The sequence below is a fragment of the Anoplophora glabripennis genome, unplaced genomic scaffold (assembly GCF_000390285.2).
Source record: "Anoplophora glabripennis isolate ALB-LARVAE unplaced genomic scaffold, Agla_2.0 scaffold40, whole genome shotgun sequence".
Lineage (NCBI taxonomy): Eukaryota > Metazoa > Arthropoda > Insecta > Coleoptera > Cerambycidae > Anoplophora > Anoplophora glabripennis.
The window spans coordinates 1,735,364-1,753,774 of record NW_019416268.1 but is presented as its reverse complement, the minus strand read 5'-3'; the positions used below and the strand labels follow the sequence as shown (position 1 = coordinate 1,753,774).

Genomic DNA, 18,411 nt, shown 5'->3' with positions numbered 1-18,411 from the left:
CAATTTTTTTTATTTTTGGCCTGTGAAATCGTTCATGCAGATGTGTGTGAACAGATGAACTGATTAAGTCATACGAAGTACTGATTGAAAATCAAAAGAGTGCACAAAAATTATCGTCAAAATTGATCTTCTAATGATGGTTTATATAATAATTATAATAATAATAATAATATCTCTACTTCTCATTCTAACCACGAGAATTGCGGGAGAGGAGGCAGCATATTATTATTAAGCAGGCCGCATTTGCGCCCAGGAACGGGGGGCGGTCAAATGCCAACTAAAAAATGTCACTTAAAAAAGTATAGTTTCACAAATTTTCCCTACCCTACATATTTTCAGAATAATCGCAAAAAAACGTTTTAAAATTTTTACCCTCAACACCCTGTATTTCCGAAGCGCCAATGGTCACTATTTCACGTGTAGTATCTTCACCTTTCAATTTTCCCATTGCTAATGAATCACCCTGTATATAATAGTATAAATTCATGAATTTCGATTCTGACTGATATTAATTAACAAAAATATTTGGAAACTAGAAGAAACCTTATAGAATAAACGACTAATCCAAGCTCTAGAAACAATAAAAATTCCCCACCGTCCTTTGATTAAGTTCTAATACCCTGGACGGTTATCCAAAATTAACCAGGAAACGTTATGTTATGAAAACAAAATCTGTTATCATTATTAAAAATTTAATTACCATTTTCTCTTTGTCGCTAATGAAGGTAAACTCCATTCTACCCGGCAGAGTACTCCGATAAAGAAAACGCCACAATGAAATGGAGCAGTTTTTCATTAGGAATCATAACGTTGCATTGCACATATGTTTTTCAATATAAAGGGTGTTTCTAAAAGTAGGGTTTTAATTTCAACTACCCTCAATCATTTCAAATTAAAATATATAAGCCAGTGGTCGGCCAGATCCAGACCGCAGAAGGTAAAAAACTGGACCTCCAAAAATTTTTTTAAAGTATAATTACTCAAATTATTTAAAGCATATTTTTTTGTAGATAGTAGTAGTAGGTTACTTAAAAAAACTGGCTCAAGACCGCAAATGTAATTTCTCCCATTGATAAATATGCCTATCTATTGTATTTCATATTTTATTTTGTGAGTGCAAACCACGATTTTATCAAAGGTACAAATGTACATCGAAGATTTGGTCAAATATAAAAACCCTTCTAACCATTTTCTTCGACTACAATGAAATAGTTCATCACGAATTTTTATTGCCCGGTGGTATAATTAACAAGGAGTATTACCTACGAGATTTGCGCAATTTGTTTGAGTCAATCAGAAGAAAAGAGAGAACTCGTGAATTTTACACCATATGACAACGCAGCGGCCCATATTGCTTTCCTTATCCAACAGTTCTTGGTGAAACACAACACGGTTCTGATGCCACAACCACCCTATTCTCCGGACATGACCCCTGACTTTTCTTATTTCCTAAACTCAAAAGGATAATCTACGTTTTTTAATAATAGACGAGATAGACAAAATCACAAACCGTACTCAAGACGATACATAAAGAGGCATTCCACAGTATTTCTGGAAACTACATTGGCATAAGTGTATATCACAGAGGAACTACTTTGAAGGGGATGGGATAAATAGGTACTTTCTAAGAAAATTAACAATTACCGTTACTTTTTGATCAAACCTCGTATATGAATAAAATTTAACAAGTAACAACTTATAATACTCGTCTTTTGTTTTATGATACTGCACACGATCAAGATGAAACCATTTTATGAAACAAGTATATACGAATTGCCAAAAGGTTGTATGATTTTTTTTTAAATATGATTTTAAATATTATGTAATGAAGAAAATCCAATAAAATAATTAACACAATTTTTCTGGTCTATCACCTCCTGCTTAAATGTTTTTAATGTTTCACGTCTCGTTAAGAAATTTAATTACGATAATTTTATTAAAAATGTAGGTATACAGTAGGTGCTTGCTAATCGGACATGTCTTAGGCCGGTGTCCCATGCATCCGAAATCCGACGATACGAAGGTCCGAAAGTGTTCCTATTGGTTAATATAGATTCAAATTTTTACCGCTTATTTTCATCCGAAATTTTTAAAATTCATACGACGTCGGAAAAAGTAGAAATAGTTTTAACTCTTATCCGAAATCGTATGTTTTTTAACCTCACTTTTTAAGTTTTTAACATACTATGATTGTTGTTTGATATATTTACAGTCAAATAAATGTTATATTATAATGTCGAAAGTAGAAAATATAATATTACGTATATTTTCTATAATATATATGCCCATGATTGTCATTTGAAAATGTTTCGCCTTCATCTTGTAATAAATTCCATGGTTCTATACTTGATTTCTATGAGATTAATTTCGGATGCATGTGAATTATAATATTATCATTCGTAGGAATTAAAATATTTTCTGGTATTGTACATCGGATTTCGGATGCATGGGACACCGGCCTAAAACCATTGAGTTGTCCGATTACTGGAAGTGCCCGACTATTGAGAGTAATCCAAAACATCAGAGTCTGGCATTTAAAAATATACAATTTGATTAGGTATATATAATTAGGATTAGATATAGAGTTTAATATAAAGTAGGGTACGTTTATTGAAAAACAATACTTTTAAAATTAAGTAAAATAATATGTATTATTTGTATGTACTGTTCTCACGTTTTAATTTTACCGTAAATGAAAAAACTTATCTATTGTGTGGTGGAGTGCAATAAACTTGCTTTTGTCTGATTACCGAGTGGTCACCCATCAAAACCGTCCGACTATAGAGCTGACCATTCCCACACAAAAAGCATTCAAAACGTCTGATTACTGGAAATGTCAGACTATTGAACGTCCGATTAGCGAGCGCCTAGTGTAATTTAATTTTATATATGAAAAAAAACAAAATTCTGATGTTATATTGTTTTTTCCTTCTCCATTTCCTTTACAGTTCCTTACTTTTGTTGTCTACCTTGCAGTTCTTGCATATAGGGATGACATTTAGTTGTGTTTATCTTACTATTTGTTTCCATTTATATCAGTCTGATACCTACTTTAATAATCTTAGAAAAAATTGAGACGTTGTTGTGGAATTTTTTGAGAGATGTTTGCCCCCTTGATGATTTGGGCAAAATCCCGCATATGACTTGTTCCAAGTTTGCCAGAGGAACTCTTCGCTGAATCCAATTATCTCAATTATTATACTTACCTTATAACTAATACACAATTTATTGTATTATATGGAAATAAATCATTTACCTTGATAATAGCAATAAAAGATTAATAAATTCTAGTAACAACCAATAAATATTTCAACTGACTAATAAACAACATAAATATAAAAATAATATATTTTAATTTTTTGAAAAAAATTTTAAATTACATTTCATTTAACAATATTATAGGTGATTAAATACATAACATAAAAATATGATATATAATAAGATTGAGAGAGATCTATTTGTCTTTCTAAATGCATGTCTATATCGAGCAATTTATGGCAATGTTAAGGAAATCTTCAAAAGCTAACGTTATAACACCCTTCAGCTCCCTATCTCTAGCCCGAAACGCTTCTGTGTACCTCTGTATTTGCACACAAGCGACTATGAACTGATCTAGAGACATCTGCCGGTGGTTTTTGTAATCGCTCTTTGTTATTAAAAATTTGACAAACTCTGGGGAAAACCGAAATCCCATTTGGTGAAATGCCTGGCCTAACTCCTGTTCTTCGATACTGCCAGACCCATCCCTGTCATAATTTTTAAACACTGCCAACCACTGATTTATGTAATTATACAATAACTGAAACTCGTTGACACCTATAGATCCATTTTTATCAGTATCGAACATTCCTATCATAAGTTTACAAGCTTGATCTGAGAAATTTTCACCTTGGCCATTTATTAATGCAGACTTCAGTTCCTGCCAGTTTATTTGTCCTGAACGATCTCTATCGACAGTTTCGAACCATCTTTGAATATCTGGGTTTACAGGAGGCTGTCCTGGAGGCCCGTAACCAGAATATTCACCATATCCTGGATTCTAAAATGGTTAGTTTTAATAACACTAATACTGCAAATTGATACTAAATAGCATGAACCTACAGTAAACTCATTTGATACTTACAGTAAACATATTTTACTATGCAGTAGATTTAAATTAGTCTTAATTTTTATGACTCATTTATTGAGACAACAACTTAAGTGCAAGTTAATTAAATTAATTTTAAAGTCTTTACTATATATAACACACCAAAACAAAATATATTGTTTCTGAAAAAAACTTTACTCTTTTAACTAACTGAAAATATTATAACTGTCAAATTTACAGAAATAAGCGATTTTTCACAAAGGTAGTTCTAATGTCGTGGAATTGGTATGACGTCAATGAATTTCTGGTAAAACGAGATATCCCAAGTCAAATAATGCAAATGACAAGGATATTTATAATTAAAGGGCGGAATATATGCCAAGTGCATATATTTGCATATTTTGCATATTTTAACAAATTTCATAAAAAATTGCATATTTCGGCAAAAATAAAATATGTGTGCATATTTTTATGTTTTTCATTTTATCAAAAGATTAAGTGCGACCCTTGCAGATAATTTAAATAATTTAAAAGGTGGGTAGGTTTTGTCGGCTCACCCGTTTTATTATTATATGGTTTATTGCCGGCATTTATTGGGTGTTTAGGAATTTCCAAGTAATCAGCTTGCCTAATGGAGAGCAGATGTGGTCCATTCTTTTGTATTTATATTGTATAGTTTAGTTTGTCGATAGATTCCAGTGTGAAAAGAGTGATTTCGAAAATATTTTATTTCAAACGCCTAAAATGCCGAAAGCCGCTTCGTGGATTAAAAATTTTCCTGAGTTGGAGTTTAGTGGGGATAAAGTGTTTTGCAAAGTTTGTGCCAAAATCATTGTTTGTGAAAAGAAGTTCCAAATTGATCAACACTTGAAAACAGCTATGCATAAAGCTAAGTTGCAGAAAAATAAATCTGTGCCTGTTCAGCAGTGTGTGCAAACCGCATTTCAAAATGTCAAACCAAAGAGTGAAAAGGAGGTGTTTCATCAAGACTTATGCAAAGCTTTAGTCGCAGCAAATATACCTTTGAAGAAACTGCAAAATACACAATTCAGAGATTTTTTGCAAAAATATTGTAATCAAAACATCCCTGACGAATCCACACTTAGAAAGAAGAATGTGCAAACAGTATACGAAACCGTAATGGGAGAAATTAAAGTTTCACTGGGCGATGAACATTTTTATATTATTGTTGATGAAAGCACAGACTCATGTGGTCGATATATTGCACATCTTATGATTGGAGGGCTTCAAGAAAATGAGCCAGGGAAACCATATTTAATATCTTCTAAACAGTTAGACAAAACAAATAATGTGACCGTAACTCGATTTATTCAGCAGTCTCTATCAATTTTTTTTTTACCAAATCCAGTTCCAGTAGAGAAGTTTTTAGTGTTTTTGTCTGACGCAGCGCTGTATATGATTAAAGTAGGCCAAAACTTTTTTATCCCAATATGGTACATGTCACTTGTCTTTTACACGGGATAAACAGAGTTGCAGAAACTATTAGAACAGCATATCCCTTGGTGAACAAATTAATTTCAAATGTAAAGAAAGTGTTTTTGAAAGCACCTCTAACAGTGCAGATCTATAGAGAGAAATTGCCAGGAGTTAGTTTACCTCCAGAGCCCGTAATTACTCGATGGGGAACATGGATTATGGCCGCGATATTCTATGCAGACCATTTTGAAGCCATTAAAGACATAGTTTTAAATTTAGAAGACATTTCGCAGTGTGTAGTGCAAAGTCAAGCATTATTCAAAAATGTAAATTTAGCTAAGGAACTTGTTTTTATTAAGGTTAATTTTAGTTTTGTACCAGATATAATAACTTCGTTAGAAAGTAGGAATATAAGTTTAAGAGAATCAATTAATATTGTTGAAACTTTTTCCGACAAATGCAAAAAAGTTCCCGGTGATGTAGGAAATCAAGTAAGAAGGAAACTCGAAGTTATTGTGGGAAAGAATGAAGGCTTTAAGTATTTAATGGAAGTCAAAAATATTTTTGATAGTAAACCATCCAACGAAGTAATACCTTGGCCTTATAACTTACTACCCAAATTAAAATATTGCCAGATCACATCGGTAGATGTTGAAAGAACTTTTTCTTTGTACAAACATATTTTTACAGACAGAAGGCAAACATTTTTATTGGAAAATTTTGAAAAATATATCGTTATAAATGCATTTTATACTATTTCAGGTTGAAAATTTTACCTATTATGTTTTTCTTTTAATTTTACTTAAAATAAATAATTTTTGTAAGAGTCGGCGTTTCTTTATTTCCATTTTTCCATGTTATATTCAAGGCATATAATTGCATATTTTGACAAATAAATGCATATCGTTGCATATTTCAGAGAAAAACGATGCATATATATGCGCATATTTTAACTGAATTGACGTGCATATATTCCGCCCTTTATTTATAATACATGTATTATAAATATCCTTGGCAAATGGGCATATACTTTTGCAACTTTTTGAATTGTTAGTTACATTTTTTACAAAAATTTAAACGTCATGTTAAAGTTGTTGGTCAAATATGGAAAAAGTTTTTTTTTACATAGTAGAAAACGCAATATGAATATTATCTATTTCTCAAAAATATTAACATTATACAGGGTAGGTATGCCTGATTGCACACGAGAAACTTTACTTGATGATAGAACACCTCAAAATATAAAATCTTCATATAAACATAAGTTCTAGAACGCTTCGTGTTCGAGTTATAGTGATGAAATTTAAAAAATATCACACATTTGCTTACAGTATCTATTAAATGTTTAACATAAAATGATTTAACTCACAATGGGTGATATAGAGATATAAGAACATACTTTTGCTATTCAATTTTTCTTAGAAATATAATTTTAAATATTTTTAGTGGGTAAATATCCCTCAGAAGATTTAAAGTTTTTGTAATTTTCAGTGTTATATTTAGAATTTAATTTAAATTAAACAATTCTTGTAAATCAATTCTTAAAATAATTAATTTAGGTGTAATTTTTGATTAACTTACGTTAAATAAAGCTTTTTTTAAATTTAAAAATTACTCAAAACACAGACGAACTTATAAATAAAATGAAAGATATCTTTTTTCTTAGAAAATGAACCAAAATTGAATGCATTTATCCAATTTTCTAAATATTCAGTAGAATCAAAATTCTTGGATTCTTGCCAACAGTACCTTCCAGTTTCTCTGTCACTGGCTGATGTATTTATGTATTAAACTACTCATCATATTCATAACGTAACCGCAAATTTTATCAATGTGGGTGTCAAACATTTTAAGTGATATTTAAATAAATCTGATCTTTTTTTATTTCAATATTTTGAACGTTGAAATCAAATTCTAGGGCCTATGCTAATATTTCTTATTTTGGGGTGTTCTATTATAAAGTGTGTACAGCTTGACCAAATTCAACTTGTCGGCGAGTTTCAGATACACAGTGGCAACGTTACCAGATTAGCACCGGAGATTATTCACTCTCTGAATGTCAAACAGTGAACATAGGCATGCATAAATAATAATGTATATCAATTCTGATACAATGAACATCTAAGACATCAAGAATATTTGTATAAAATATAAATTTATCTGATACCAAATTTAAGCTTTATTTCTAATGAATAAAATAGCCAATTTTATGTGGACAAATATAATTTATTAAAACACTAGAAAATTGCACTTGTGAGATATTTTATTTTTATATTCTAACTTACTAAATCACCATAATTCTTAATAATAGCAAGTATAGCTCAAAAACCAACATATATATGAAAACATGAAAGTATATAAAATAAGTGGCATTTAACAAAACAACGTATTTGGCATCGGCATAAAAGATATTGGAACAAAAATAGTATAAGTAAGAAAAGCCATTTTTAACTTATTTATCTAAACTCTTAACCTGTGGTACAATTTATAGCTACAGTAAGGAAATCTTCAAAAGCTATATTTATCACACCTTTCATTTCCTTATCTCTCACTCGAAATGCTTCCGTTAACCTCTGTATTTGAACACACAGAACAATAAATTGATCCACAGATATCAGTTGATGATTCTTCAAATCACTTCTGCTTATTAGAAACTTGATGAAATCTGATGAAAACCGGAATCCCATTTGCTGAAATGCTAAATTCAACTCTTGTTCTTCGATACTTCCGGACCGATTGCTATCATAATTCTTAAAAACTGTTAACCACTGATTTATATAATTATACAGTAACTGGAACTCATTAATTCCGATGGTCCCTGATTTATCGACGTCAAACATTCCTATCATTAGTTTGCAAGCTTGCGAGGAAAAGTTTTCACCCTGGCCATTAACCAAGGCTGACTGTAATTCTTCCCAGTTTATCTGTCCAGAATGGTCTCTATCGACAGCTTGGAACCATTGCTGAACTTCTGGACCTATTGGAGTTTGTGTTGGTGCACCAAATCCTGGATAACTTCCACCACCATACCCAGGATTCTAAAATATTAAGGGATATAATTAAACGACTTTATATACAAAAAAACAGTACTTACACCAAACATTTTGATACCTTTACTTGAAATTTTCAATTGCTGATAAATTTATATTATCCCAAGTCATAAATTATTACAATCTAAAAATTTGCGTCACCCTGCAGTAAATACTTAAATTTAAAGTTTAATTTTGTTCATTTATTCAGAGAAATACTAATGACACTAATGACATCATTTTACATGTTTATTTGTTTAGAAAAACCAGTCTGTCAAAATATGATGTTGTGTGAACTTTTCTTTAAGCCAAAATTACACGGCAGCTTCTTTTCGGCGACTACTATTCTTTGATAAACCTGATTGGTAAAACTTTAAAAACATTTTTAATTTGACCAATTACGTTTGTCCATGCCATGTACTTCCAGCTTAATGTGAAGGATTTCAGGAAAATATGATCTGAAATCAGAATCTGATCTGATCTATGTAGATCGATATTAGAGATGCACGATACTTCGCGCCACCCATGATCTGGAGGCAGCAATCCTCTCCCTTGAGACTGACATTAAAAACGCCCTGACTCAGACTACGACGGAGACTATTGTCCCCCGACTGACAAACCCCCGGGGCACCCTCCCCGATGACATAAAAAACTTAATACGTGACACGCGCCGCGCGCGCGCGCCACGCGCCATTATTCTATGGCTAGAAATTGGCCTCAATGATTTGGGATCGAGGGGGATTATCCCTCTTTATCCTGCCTCATCTCGTGTAGGCCTGGACAGCCTTCGTAGGTGGGCCCCATCCGTCGTCTACCCCGACCGCAAATGCGGCCGGTGTAGGCGCTTTGTGGGACCTCCTTTTGTCCTGGCTGGGCCCCGCCGGCTAGGGCCCTTTCTTCTGGCGCTCTTCTTGCTTCGCCGGCTCGTCTGTGTAAACCCCGGGGGTAGTGTCATGTTTATGTGTGGTATGGTTGGGTAGGGTAGTGCGGCTATGCAGCCTGGGATGCGCTTTGCTAAGGTGGCCCTTAGGCTAGAGCGGGAGGGGAGGGGTAAGGAGGGTATGGGGTGTGTGTATGTGTGTGTGTGTGTCGTTGTCTTCATTTCTTGATCCTGGCTGTCTCTGAAACAGAAAAGGTTAGCGGGCAGGGGGGGAGTCATTGGGGTGGTCACCCAGGGTCAAAAAGGTGGTGTCTAGGTCTTTTGTGTTTGTCGGTCACGTCGGGTACGTAGTCAACGGCTTGCCTGAGGAGGGGATTGTCATGTCTAGCGGCTACGTCAAATCGTTTCTCCGCGTTTTGTCTTATTGTCTGTGTAGCGTTTGTGTATTGTAAGTCTCGTAATATGTCAGTGTTTCTTACGTACCAGGGCGCGTCGGTGGCCGTGCGGAGGGCTATGTTTTCTACAGCCTGTAATAGGGAGATTTAAAGCCACTTATTTGAACAACGTTAAACGTTATCCGTTATACTGATCATGCGCAGTAGTTCGAAAATAACCGATAACTTTAATAACCGATAACGTTGACCGTAATTTAAGTTGGAATAACGTTACGCTAATAAGCGTACCGGTATACACGCCATTGCCAAATGTAACAGTTATCTTATTTACAGGGAAGATATGCTTATTAATTTTGTTAATTATTAATTAATATATTTTATACATACATCATACACGCTTTCTGTTTGCGACTGAAGGTGGTATATTACGTTTTATATATAAGATATCCGACAAAATTATCTCAATAAAGTATATAACTTGGCAACGCCAAATTTTTCGTCTAATTACTATTTCAATATTATTTTCCAGAGCAGTACATGTAATCAAATACTTGATGTAATTAAAGAGGTAGCGTGTATCGATAACATAAAAGTGAGGTTTTATGCCTAGAGTAATATTAATAATAAAGGTTATATGTTACGTTTACGGTTAACGGAATTGTCAAGGTAAATCCTGGTATAAAAACTGAATTAACGAAATATTTGGGCTCTTATTTTTCATTAACTGCGCATGATCAGTATTACGTTTAACACATAACGTTCCATATATTTTAGGTGGCGTAAAATCTCCCTAATGACTTTAAGTGGCTTTTTGCCGCGTGACCCCACGGCACGATACTTGAAATGCACCGGTTCTGTCACTTCTGTCCAAACCACAGACCACCTATGGTCTATGGTCTATACCCATAGAAAACGTTAATACTATATTTTCTATGGTCCAAACCGGGTAGGGGTTGAAGGTCTGAAATTAATTTGTTTTGCGAATTTGAAATCCCTTGGTTATTTTCACCACTTTTTGGAAAGTGGGTCGAAAAATTTGGATGCTCCTGGCTCTCGTCTGCAGCCTCGAGGCAGAGATCGGCATACGTTGTCATCGTAGTCCGAGGGAAGGAGGGCTCTTGGCAATATTCTTACCTGGGCGCATAGACAAAGACGGAAACCCGGGCGGTTCGACCGGTGAATTTTTGAAGCAGGTGAAAATTTTGGAAATAAGAGCCAACTACTAAATATTAGCAAATTAGCCATTAAAAGATAATTTTTACATCAAAAAGCTGTCCGTATAAGAGTTAATATATAATCTAAGTTTAATCCTAGATAAACAGCATATTTGAATAAGACGGCAATTTGTGTCAAATCGATATGAAATCATCTCTAGAATTTGTGTCTTCGTTGGTTGGTTTAGTTTTCCGGACACCTGTATATTTTCCACTGGTAGGAACTCCAGGCCAATAACGTTTCACAAACATTTTATTATTCTTTCACGGCAACGTAAATCAGAAAAATGTTCAATACACTTATTAATTTGAAATGCATAAGATATTATAAAATTTCTTTAGATGTAGTGGCCCGTATATAAATGCCTAAAAACGACTAAAGTTTAAATAATTCAAACACATCTTGACAAGTGTATTTAATTAATAAAAAAATAGTAATATAATTAGTTAATACATAATAAATGTAAAAATAATTTCATATAAATGTTTTTTTAATTCATTACAAAGAAAAAAATTGCCTACTGGATAAATGATACTCGTCGTTAGTCTTCTACCAGTTGGTTGTGTAAGTCAGACAAATTCTGAAACAATTCATTAGAAAAATATAAGACTCCAATATAATTAAAATACATAGGTCTGATACAATTTTTATTTTTATTTTTTTTTCCAAGGGGAAGCATCTACATTTTATAAACAAAAAAGTATAAATTAATAAATGAATAGAGTGTATCTAACAAAAAAAATACATCTACACAAAAATTGCATTTCAAGAGGCAACTTTCTAAATTTGATGTAGCATAACAGCAATTTTTTAATTGGCAACAGAGTAAAAATATGCTGGTATTTTTATATTTTTATATTTTTTTTTACAGCAAGCAATTTAGAAAATCAAATATAAAATCTAAATACCGTTCAGTGAATGGTCCTGTATTTCTCTAATGGCTCGTCTTCCTTGATAAGTTTCTGGTGGACATCGCTTAGAGCCTGTTTTAAAAATAAGTGTGTTATCACAACACATAAAAATGTGTATCAAGCACCACCACCGCCTCTCATAGCATCGAAGTGCAACCACTTGGAATTGTCACGAGATCCAAAACACTATTTTGTTAGTAATGCCACAAATAATTAATACAAACCACATCAGGGATCTTGCTGAACGATTTTTTACACCTTGAACAACTGAGAACTTTAAAAAGGATTTATGTAAAGCATTAATTTTCGATCTATAAGAGATGTACAGCTTTTACTTTAATATCTGAGTGAAAAACTTGTATTGTCAATTTTTAAATAATTTTTCGAAACTAGTGGTTCTCAAATTGTGGGAAGTTACGATCCGATTTTTACGATTTCAATGATAAAATTTAAATGGGTAAATTTTCTGTTGGTCCATAAAAGTTGATCAACTGAATTGAAATAATAATTGTGCTGTTTTGAATAAAGAGCCTAGATTTGTTAAATTAGTTTCCAAAAAACATTCCCATTATACTTATTTAAACATACAATGAATTTGTTAATAGATATAATTTTTTATTATTTATAACTGTAATAGTAACAGAATATATTTGAATCAAGTTCTCAGCTGCTAAGATTAAAAAAATATCAAGAATTAATATTTAACTTTAAAGCAGTTAGGATAAAATACAATTTGTTCTTAATTTCTTCACCTATGATGTCCATAATGGAGATATTGAAATATACAAGTTGGCCAAATTAGAGAAAAGTTAAGGGATTAAGGAATCTTTGAAATGGTGTAAACAGATTTTGTTTCCAAGAAATTTGATAAAACCAAATTTTTCGGCAACATATTTTATTTGAAGCTGTTATTAGAGCATCAGTTTCATCATCCAGCGTTTCATTTTTACTTTACTATTATCATGAAATTATATTTAACACTGCATCCACTGATGTGTATACTGGGTGTTTTAGAAAGACCTCCCATAAATACAGGGGGTGTTAGTACAACAAAAAAATAAGAATTTTTTGTCATATGAACTATATGTGTCTCCTCTTGTTTTCGAGATACTGAGCGATAAAATAAAAATTTTTTAAATAGAGTTTTTACGAAAATTTCCAAACGGTGCGAAATATTTTTATGAAATTTGTTATTCCGGGGTTTTTAAGGACGCCAAATACGCTGGTCTAATTATTTTTTGGATATTTCATAGAGGACGCTAGTTATACTATATTCCTATTAAACTTTAAGTTCTAATTTTTTTTGGGTTAGGTTTTTTACCATTTGGGCTCCAATTTCTAATGTACAATTTTATTTTCTAAAAATAATGTACTCTTGTTGGAACTTTCTAATGTGGACAGTTTTCGAGAAAAGAAGCTTTTAATTGAACTCTTACAATATTTACGGTGTATAAAATAAGTGACATTTCTCAAAGTAGGCTTATGTCAAAACTTATTGATGGGTTTCTCATAAACAACGCATATATTCTTAGTAATATTTTAAATTCTAATTAACTTTATATCAAAATTTTAGTGATTTTTAGTGACTAGTTAGTAGTGACAGTCACTAAAATTTTGATACAAAGTTAATTAAAGTTTAAAATATTACTAAGAATATATGCATTGTTTATGAGACATCGATTAAATTCATTCATTTAATACACATACGAAACCGTCCACATTAGGAAGTTCTAACAAGAGTAGATTATTTTTAAAAAATAAAATTGTATATTAGAAATTGGAGCCCGATGGTAAAAAACCTAACCTTAAAAAAATTATAACTTAAAATATAATAGGAATGTAGCATTACTAGCGCCCTCTATGAAATATCAAAAAAATAATTAGACCAGCGTATTTGGCGTCCTTAAAAACCCAGGAATCCCAAATTTCATAAAAATATTTCACACTGGAAATTTTCGTAAAAATTCTATTTAAAAAATTTCATTTTAATGCTCTATATCTCGAAAACAAGAGGAGATAGACACATAGTTCTTATGACAAAAAATTCTTATTTACGGGAGGTCTTTATGAAACACCCTGTATATTTCAGTCATCATAAATTTTGTAAAAAATATTTTGGTATGATGCACTGAATCAAAAAAAATATTAAAGTTAGTACTAGCAGCACTAGCAGCTATTTGTCTTAATAGTAATATTTATTTTAACTTTTAACTTTTCTTTGCCTTAGAAAGTTTAATTCCACCAATTTTTTTTTTCTACAATTAAAGGGCCTTACTTGAAAACGGTTTTAAAAACTCCCAGTTAAATAATATAATATTTCTAAGAAATATCTTATTTCAACGATTCCCTAATAATACCTTTTTCTAAGTTGGGCTACCCCGTATCTTTCACCATTTTTGATAATACCCATGATGTATATGCGAATTACTGTACTGTACCTTTGGAACTTTTTATTTTAAATTTTACCTCCTTAAGATCATAATGGGATATTTTTCATTTGTTTCTTTTTCATTTTGACTTCATGTAATATAAGTAAAAAAATTAAAATAGATGTGATGTCATTACGCAAAAATTTTAAAAACAACCCCGAATGTAGTAAATATACACAATTTCAAAAAATTACCGCATTCTATTTTTACTTACCAACTACCTCCTGTCATATCAAGGTTTGTAAGCGACCTAAATAATTTACACAAAATACACTTCTAAAATAAGCAAATACTGTACAAACTTCCACAAAAAATATCAAGTAACTGAAGTTCAAAACAAACAAAAAGCGTCATTAAAAGCGTTAAAATATGTGACGCGTTTAAACTAACCTTGAAGTATTTCACAGTCTTAACACGAAGTTCCAACGTGGCGTCTTCATCGCATATCATCAATGTATGTGGATGCTGTTGGAAAGCGGACACAGTCCACATGTGGTTCACCCCCTCCTCGATGGCTTTGTACAAAGCGAAGGATTTGTGGGTGCCAGTTATTAAAATCATAACCTGAAAGGTAGCAAGTGATTCATACCAGCAGCGTGTTCTTAATTGCATGTATTCATTTCAGTCATTTTAGACTAATGTGTTGATGAACAACCAAGGACTTAAAGCTACTGGTTTTGAAACATAAGCAATAGTTCAAAATAATATGACATTGACTCAAACATCTCTGAAGATGTTTAACATAGATTGATGAAACTTGTGCTAATGATATTGATCAAAGGCGTAAATTTACTGAATTGGTTGATAAATATATAATAGAATTTTAATACCAGCGAGTTATTTGGAATTAAGAACAATAATTCAAAATAGAAAAAAAAAGGTCTCAGGATATCTCAGGATACAAATTGTTCTCAAAATAAATCGGTTTAAAAAAAAAAGGAGAAAATAATTGATGCCTAAAGAAAAAAAACCAGAGTGGGAAAAGCGGGACTTGGCCTGTCCCGCGCGGGACATTTAATTTTGGCTTAAAAAGTGAAACGTCCCGCCAAAATCGGGACGTCTGGCAACGCTGCCCTAATACATTGTATTTATCTTAATATCAACTTTTAAATAAAAGAGATATTCTTTTAAATTTCAACACCCCATATCTTGAAATGGTTTTAGACTTTTAAGATTTTTGGGTATAAAATGATTTAAACTTTTTGAAGATAGACATGATATTTTATACTTCCACATGCAAATTTTTAAGTAAAATAAGTGTTGTAGAGTAGTAAATTTAATACATTCTATTATTTCAATTTAGAATACAATTTTTTTTTTTCTAGAAAATATTTTATTGTATTATGGAGAGTATATTGCATGTTAATTTAAAAAGTCGATAGGGATAATTCTAGATAACTTTCGTATTATCAAAGACATGCTTATAAAAAGTATCGAAATTAAAAATCTATACATACAGTAAAATAGAACAGATAAAATCAGAAATGCACTGTTACTTAGTAAACTTATTATTATCACAATGTTAATAAACACCGAGAGATAAATACGGTTTATTTACTTTGAGGTTTTGAATTTTTATAGTTTACAATGTTGAATAAAAAATATTTCTTATCACTGATAAACATTTAATAACAGGATAGTTAAACAATGAATACCGTGAGTCACCGATGTGAAAAAAATGTATTATTTTCTTTAAACTCACCTCTTTAGCGTCCATGACAGTACCAACACCGACAGTTAGAGCCTGTTTAGGTACTTTGTCAATATCATTTCCGAAAAACCTGGCGTTAGCCTCCAAGGTGTCTTGGGCGAGAGTCTTAACTCTCGTACGTGAAACCAAGGAAGAACCAGGTTCGTTGAATGCTATGTGCCCATCAGGACCAATTCCTAGGGAGAGATAGACAGAAAATTTAACCTGAAGTTGGTAATTTTTTATTTTAAAATCATTTGCAAATGCAACAATGAAAATTTATAGTATACAGGATGAATCAGATCCAAGAGAATGCACATTTTTGGGAAAATCATATGAAAATTAAAAACTATTTTCAACAGTACTATCACATACTATTAGGTCGAACATTAAATGTAACGGCCTGTATAATCATACAACGATATACGATTTTTACTGATAATTCTAAATATTTACCATCTAAGCCTTTAATCCATCTAAAATCATCTGAGCTTAAGGTTAGTCTTAATCTTATGTCACAGCTTTATTTAACCATTACAAATTTTTTGTTTTTAAATTATCGTTTTCTATTCTATTCTAATATTATATCTCCTATAAATAATTCCATACACTCGGCTTTCTCATTCTCTTTCTCATAATTATTGCATTCTGTTACTAAATTCATAGTATTTTTTTGTTATAGGTACATTATTTTTTATAAGTAATTTTATATTTACCTCCTATAAATAATTCTATACCCCCAGCTTTTTCTATCTCCTTCTCGTAATTATTGCATTCTGCTACTAAATCATTAGCGTTTCCATCTAAGATGTGAGCATTCTTCGGGTCTATGTCTATGTGTTTAAAGAAGTTATTCCACATGTACCAGTGATAGCTCTCAGGGTGGTCCCTTGGTAAATTAACATATTCATCCATATTGAACGTTTTTACATACTTAAAGGAGACTTTACCTGCTTTGTAGTATTCTATTAACTTCTGGTACATCTGGTATGGTGTACTGCCTAAAATGGAAATATAACGTACTGTTTGAAGAGGCGATATGTTTTTATTATAATATTCCTATATTCAATATCAATAATTGTGTTCAATATAGAAATATCCTGTTACTCTGATTATGTTTTAATTTTTCATATTCAATATTTTAAATATATGGAATAAAATAAATGCTAGAAGGGAACTACTGACAATAATTTACTAAAATGTATAACGCAGCCTGAAGTTGAAAGTACAGACCTACTTCCTACTTAATAATATAAAATTCTGTTTTATGTTAAGGAAAAAATACCTAGGTATAAGACGAAAATTGGTAGATATTATAAAAAAAGTTATATTAGGTAATAATTCAAAGCGAAGGAGTCAATAAACTTCTCATGGTTCATGGCTAGAACAGGTTTTTTTTATTAAATATTGAGAGATCATGTATATTTTCATAAATTGTAAAAATACCTATTACAACTTTCAGAAGATAAAACAAATACTTCACCTTAAAACTGTAAACTTGAAATGTACATAAAAAACTCACCTGTTGGCAGCCCCAATACAAAATATTTGTCTGGACCAGGATTAAAATCATTAATTCTTCTTGCTACATACTTGGCTGCCCATTCTGATACAGCATTAGCAGTATCCAAAATAATCAGCCTCATTTTTATTCTTCAGCAAAACTCTAGACACTGAATACCTATATCAAACTAAAAAGAGAGCTCAGGCTCACTGAACCCTAACTGATTGCAATGCAGAACCCAACAGACCTGTTTGTGAATTGTTGTCAACTTTTTTATCTTAGTTGAATGACCTACACAAATGGATAAATGTTTATTGATAAAAATCACTCAAGACGTACACCATCTAGCTTAGCAACTTATTTTATCTAGGATTTCGATTTTATTAGTTAATATATATTCTACTCGCAAAATTTTGAGTACAATGTTAACAAAATTTCACTTTATTTAGACAATTTTTTATCCTTTAAATATAGGTACACAAACATAAAGGTACTAAAATTCTTCTATTTGTGCTTCACGAAACGAAAACGAAGCATGAGTAAACTTTTTATGGCATGAGTTACTTTCGTAGGTTAAATACAGAGATAAAATAAATATAATTATTTTCTCTATGGTTGAATAAAAACATGCCAAGATTGCCAAGCCAAAACCATAGATTAATGCCAAAATTATCAATCTACATGGAATTTTGGAAGGACGTAGATCGTAGAATAAGATTTGTATTTAATCTATGGAATGTAGAGATGTGTTGCTCTTTCACTGTCTGCTACTTTGGCACTGTTCCGCAGTTGTCACTGGAGCTGACTGTTCCGCTGCGACAAAAGAAGCAGTGA

The 18,411-nt window shown here is 31.8% G+C and overlaps 3 protein-coding genes across 4 annotated transcripts; all 3 read right to left on the bottom strand.

Moving 5' to 3' along the window:
- Nucleotides 1-3,368: 3,368 nt before the first annotated feature.
- LOC108903248 (peflin) lies at nucleotides 3,369-4,323 on the bottom strand. Its single transcript, XM_018705348.2, has 2 exons — nucleotides 4,124-4,323; nucleotides 3,369-4,039 (listed from the first exon to the last, which is right to left on the bottom strand). Exons 1-2 carry the CDS (start codon nucleotides 4,130-4,132, stop codon nucleotides 3,479-3,481), a joined length of 570 nt encoding a protein of 189 aa, XP_018560864.1. The 5' UTR covers nucleotides 4,133-4,323; the 3' UTR covers nucleotides 3,369-3,478.
- A 3,446-nt stretch (nucleotides 4,324-7,769) lies between these two features.
- Nucleotides 7,770-8,822, bottom strand: LOC108903246 (peflin). The gene is made up of 2 exons (XM_018705345.1): nucleotides 8,619-8,822; nucleotides 7,770-8,562 (listed from the first exon to the last, which is right to left on the bottom strand). The coding sequence occupies exons 1-2, from the start codon at nucleotides 8,625-8,627 to the stop codon at nucleotides 7,993-7,995; spliced, it is 579 nt and encodes a 192-aa protein (XP_018560861.1). The 5' UTR covers nucleotides 8,628-8,822; the 3' UTR covers nucleotides 7,770-7,992.
- Nucleotides 8,823-11,482: 2,660 nt separating this feature from the next.
- On the bottom strand, nucleotides 11,483-18,411 carry LOC108903265 (glucosamine-6-phosphate isomerase). Of its 2 annotated transcripts, XM_018705376.2 has the most exons (6): nucleotides 17,596-18,276; nucleotides 16,790-17,074; nucleotides 16,086-16,270; nucleotides 14,774-14,947; nucleotides 11,952-12,026; nucleotides 11,483-11,623 (listed from the first exon to the last, which is right to left on the bottom strand). In XM_018705376.2, the coding sequence occupies exons 1-5, from the start codon at nucleotides 17,717-17,719 to the stop codon at nucleotides 11,955-11,957; spliced, it is 840 nt and encodes a 279-aa protein (XP_018560892.1). In that variant the 5' UTR covers nucleotides 17,720-18,276; the 3' UTR covers nucleotides 11,483-11,623; nucleotides 11,952-11,954. The 2 variants fall into 2 exon arrangements, with proteins under 2 accessions (XP_018560892.1, XP_018560893.1); XM_018705377.2 differs by lacking the exon at nucleotides 11,952-12,026 and having other exon boundaries at nucleotides 17,596-18,411.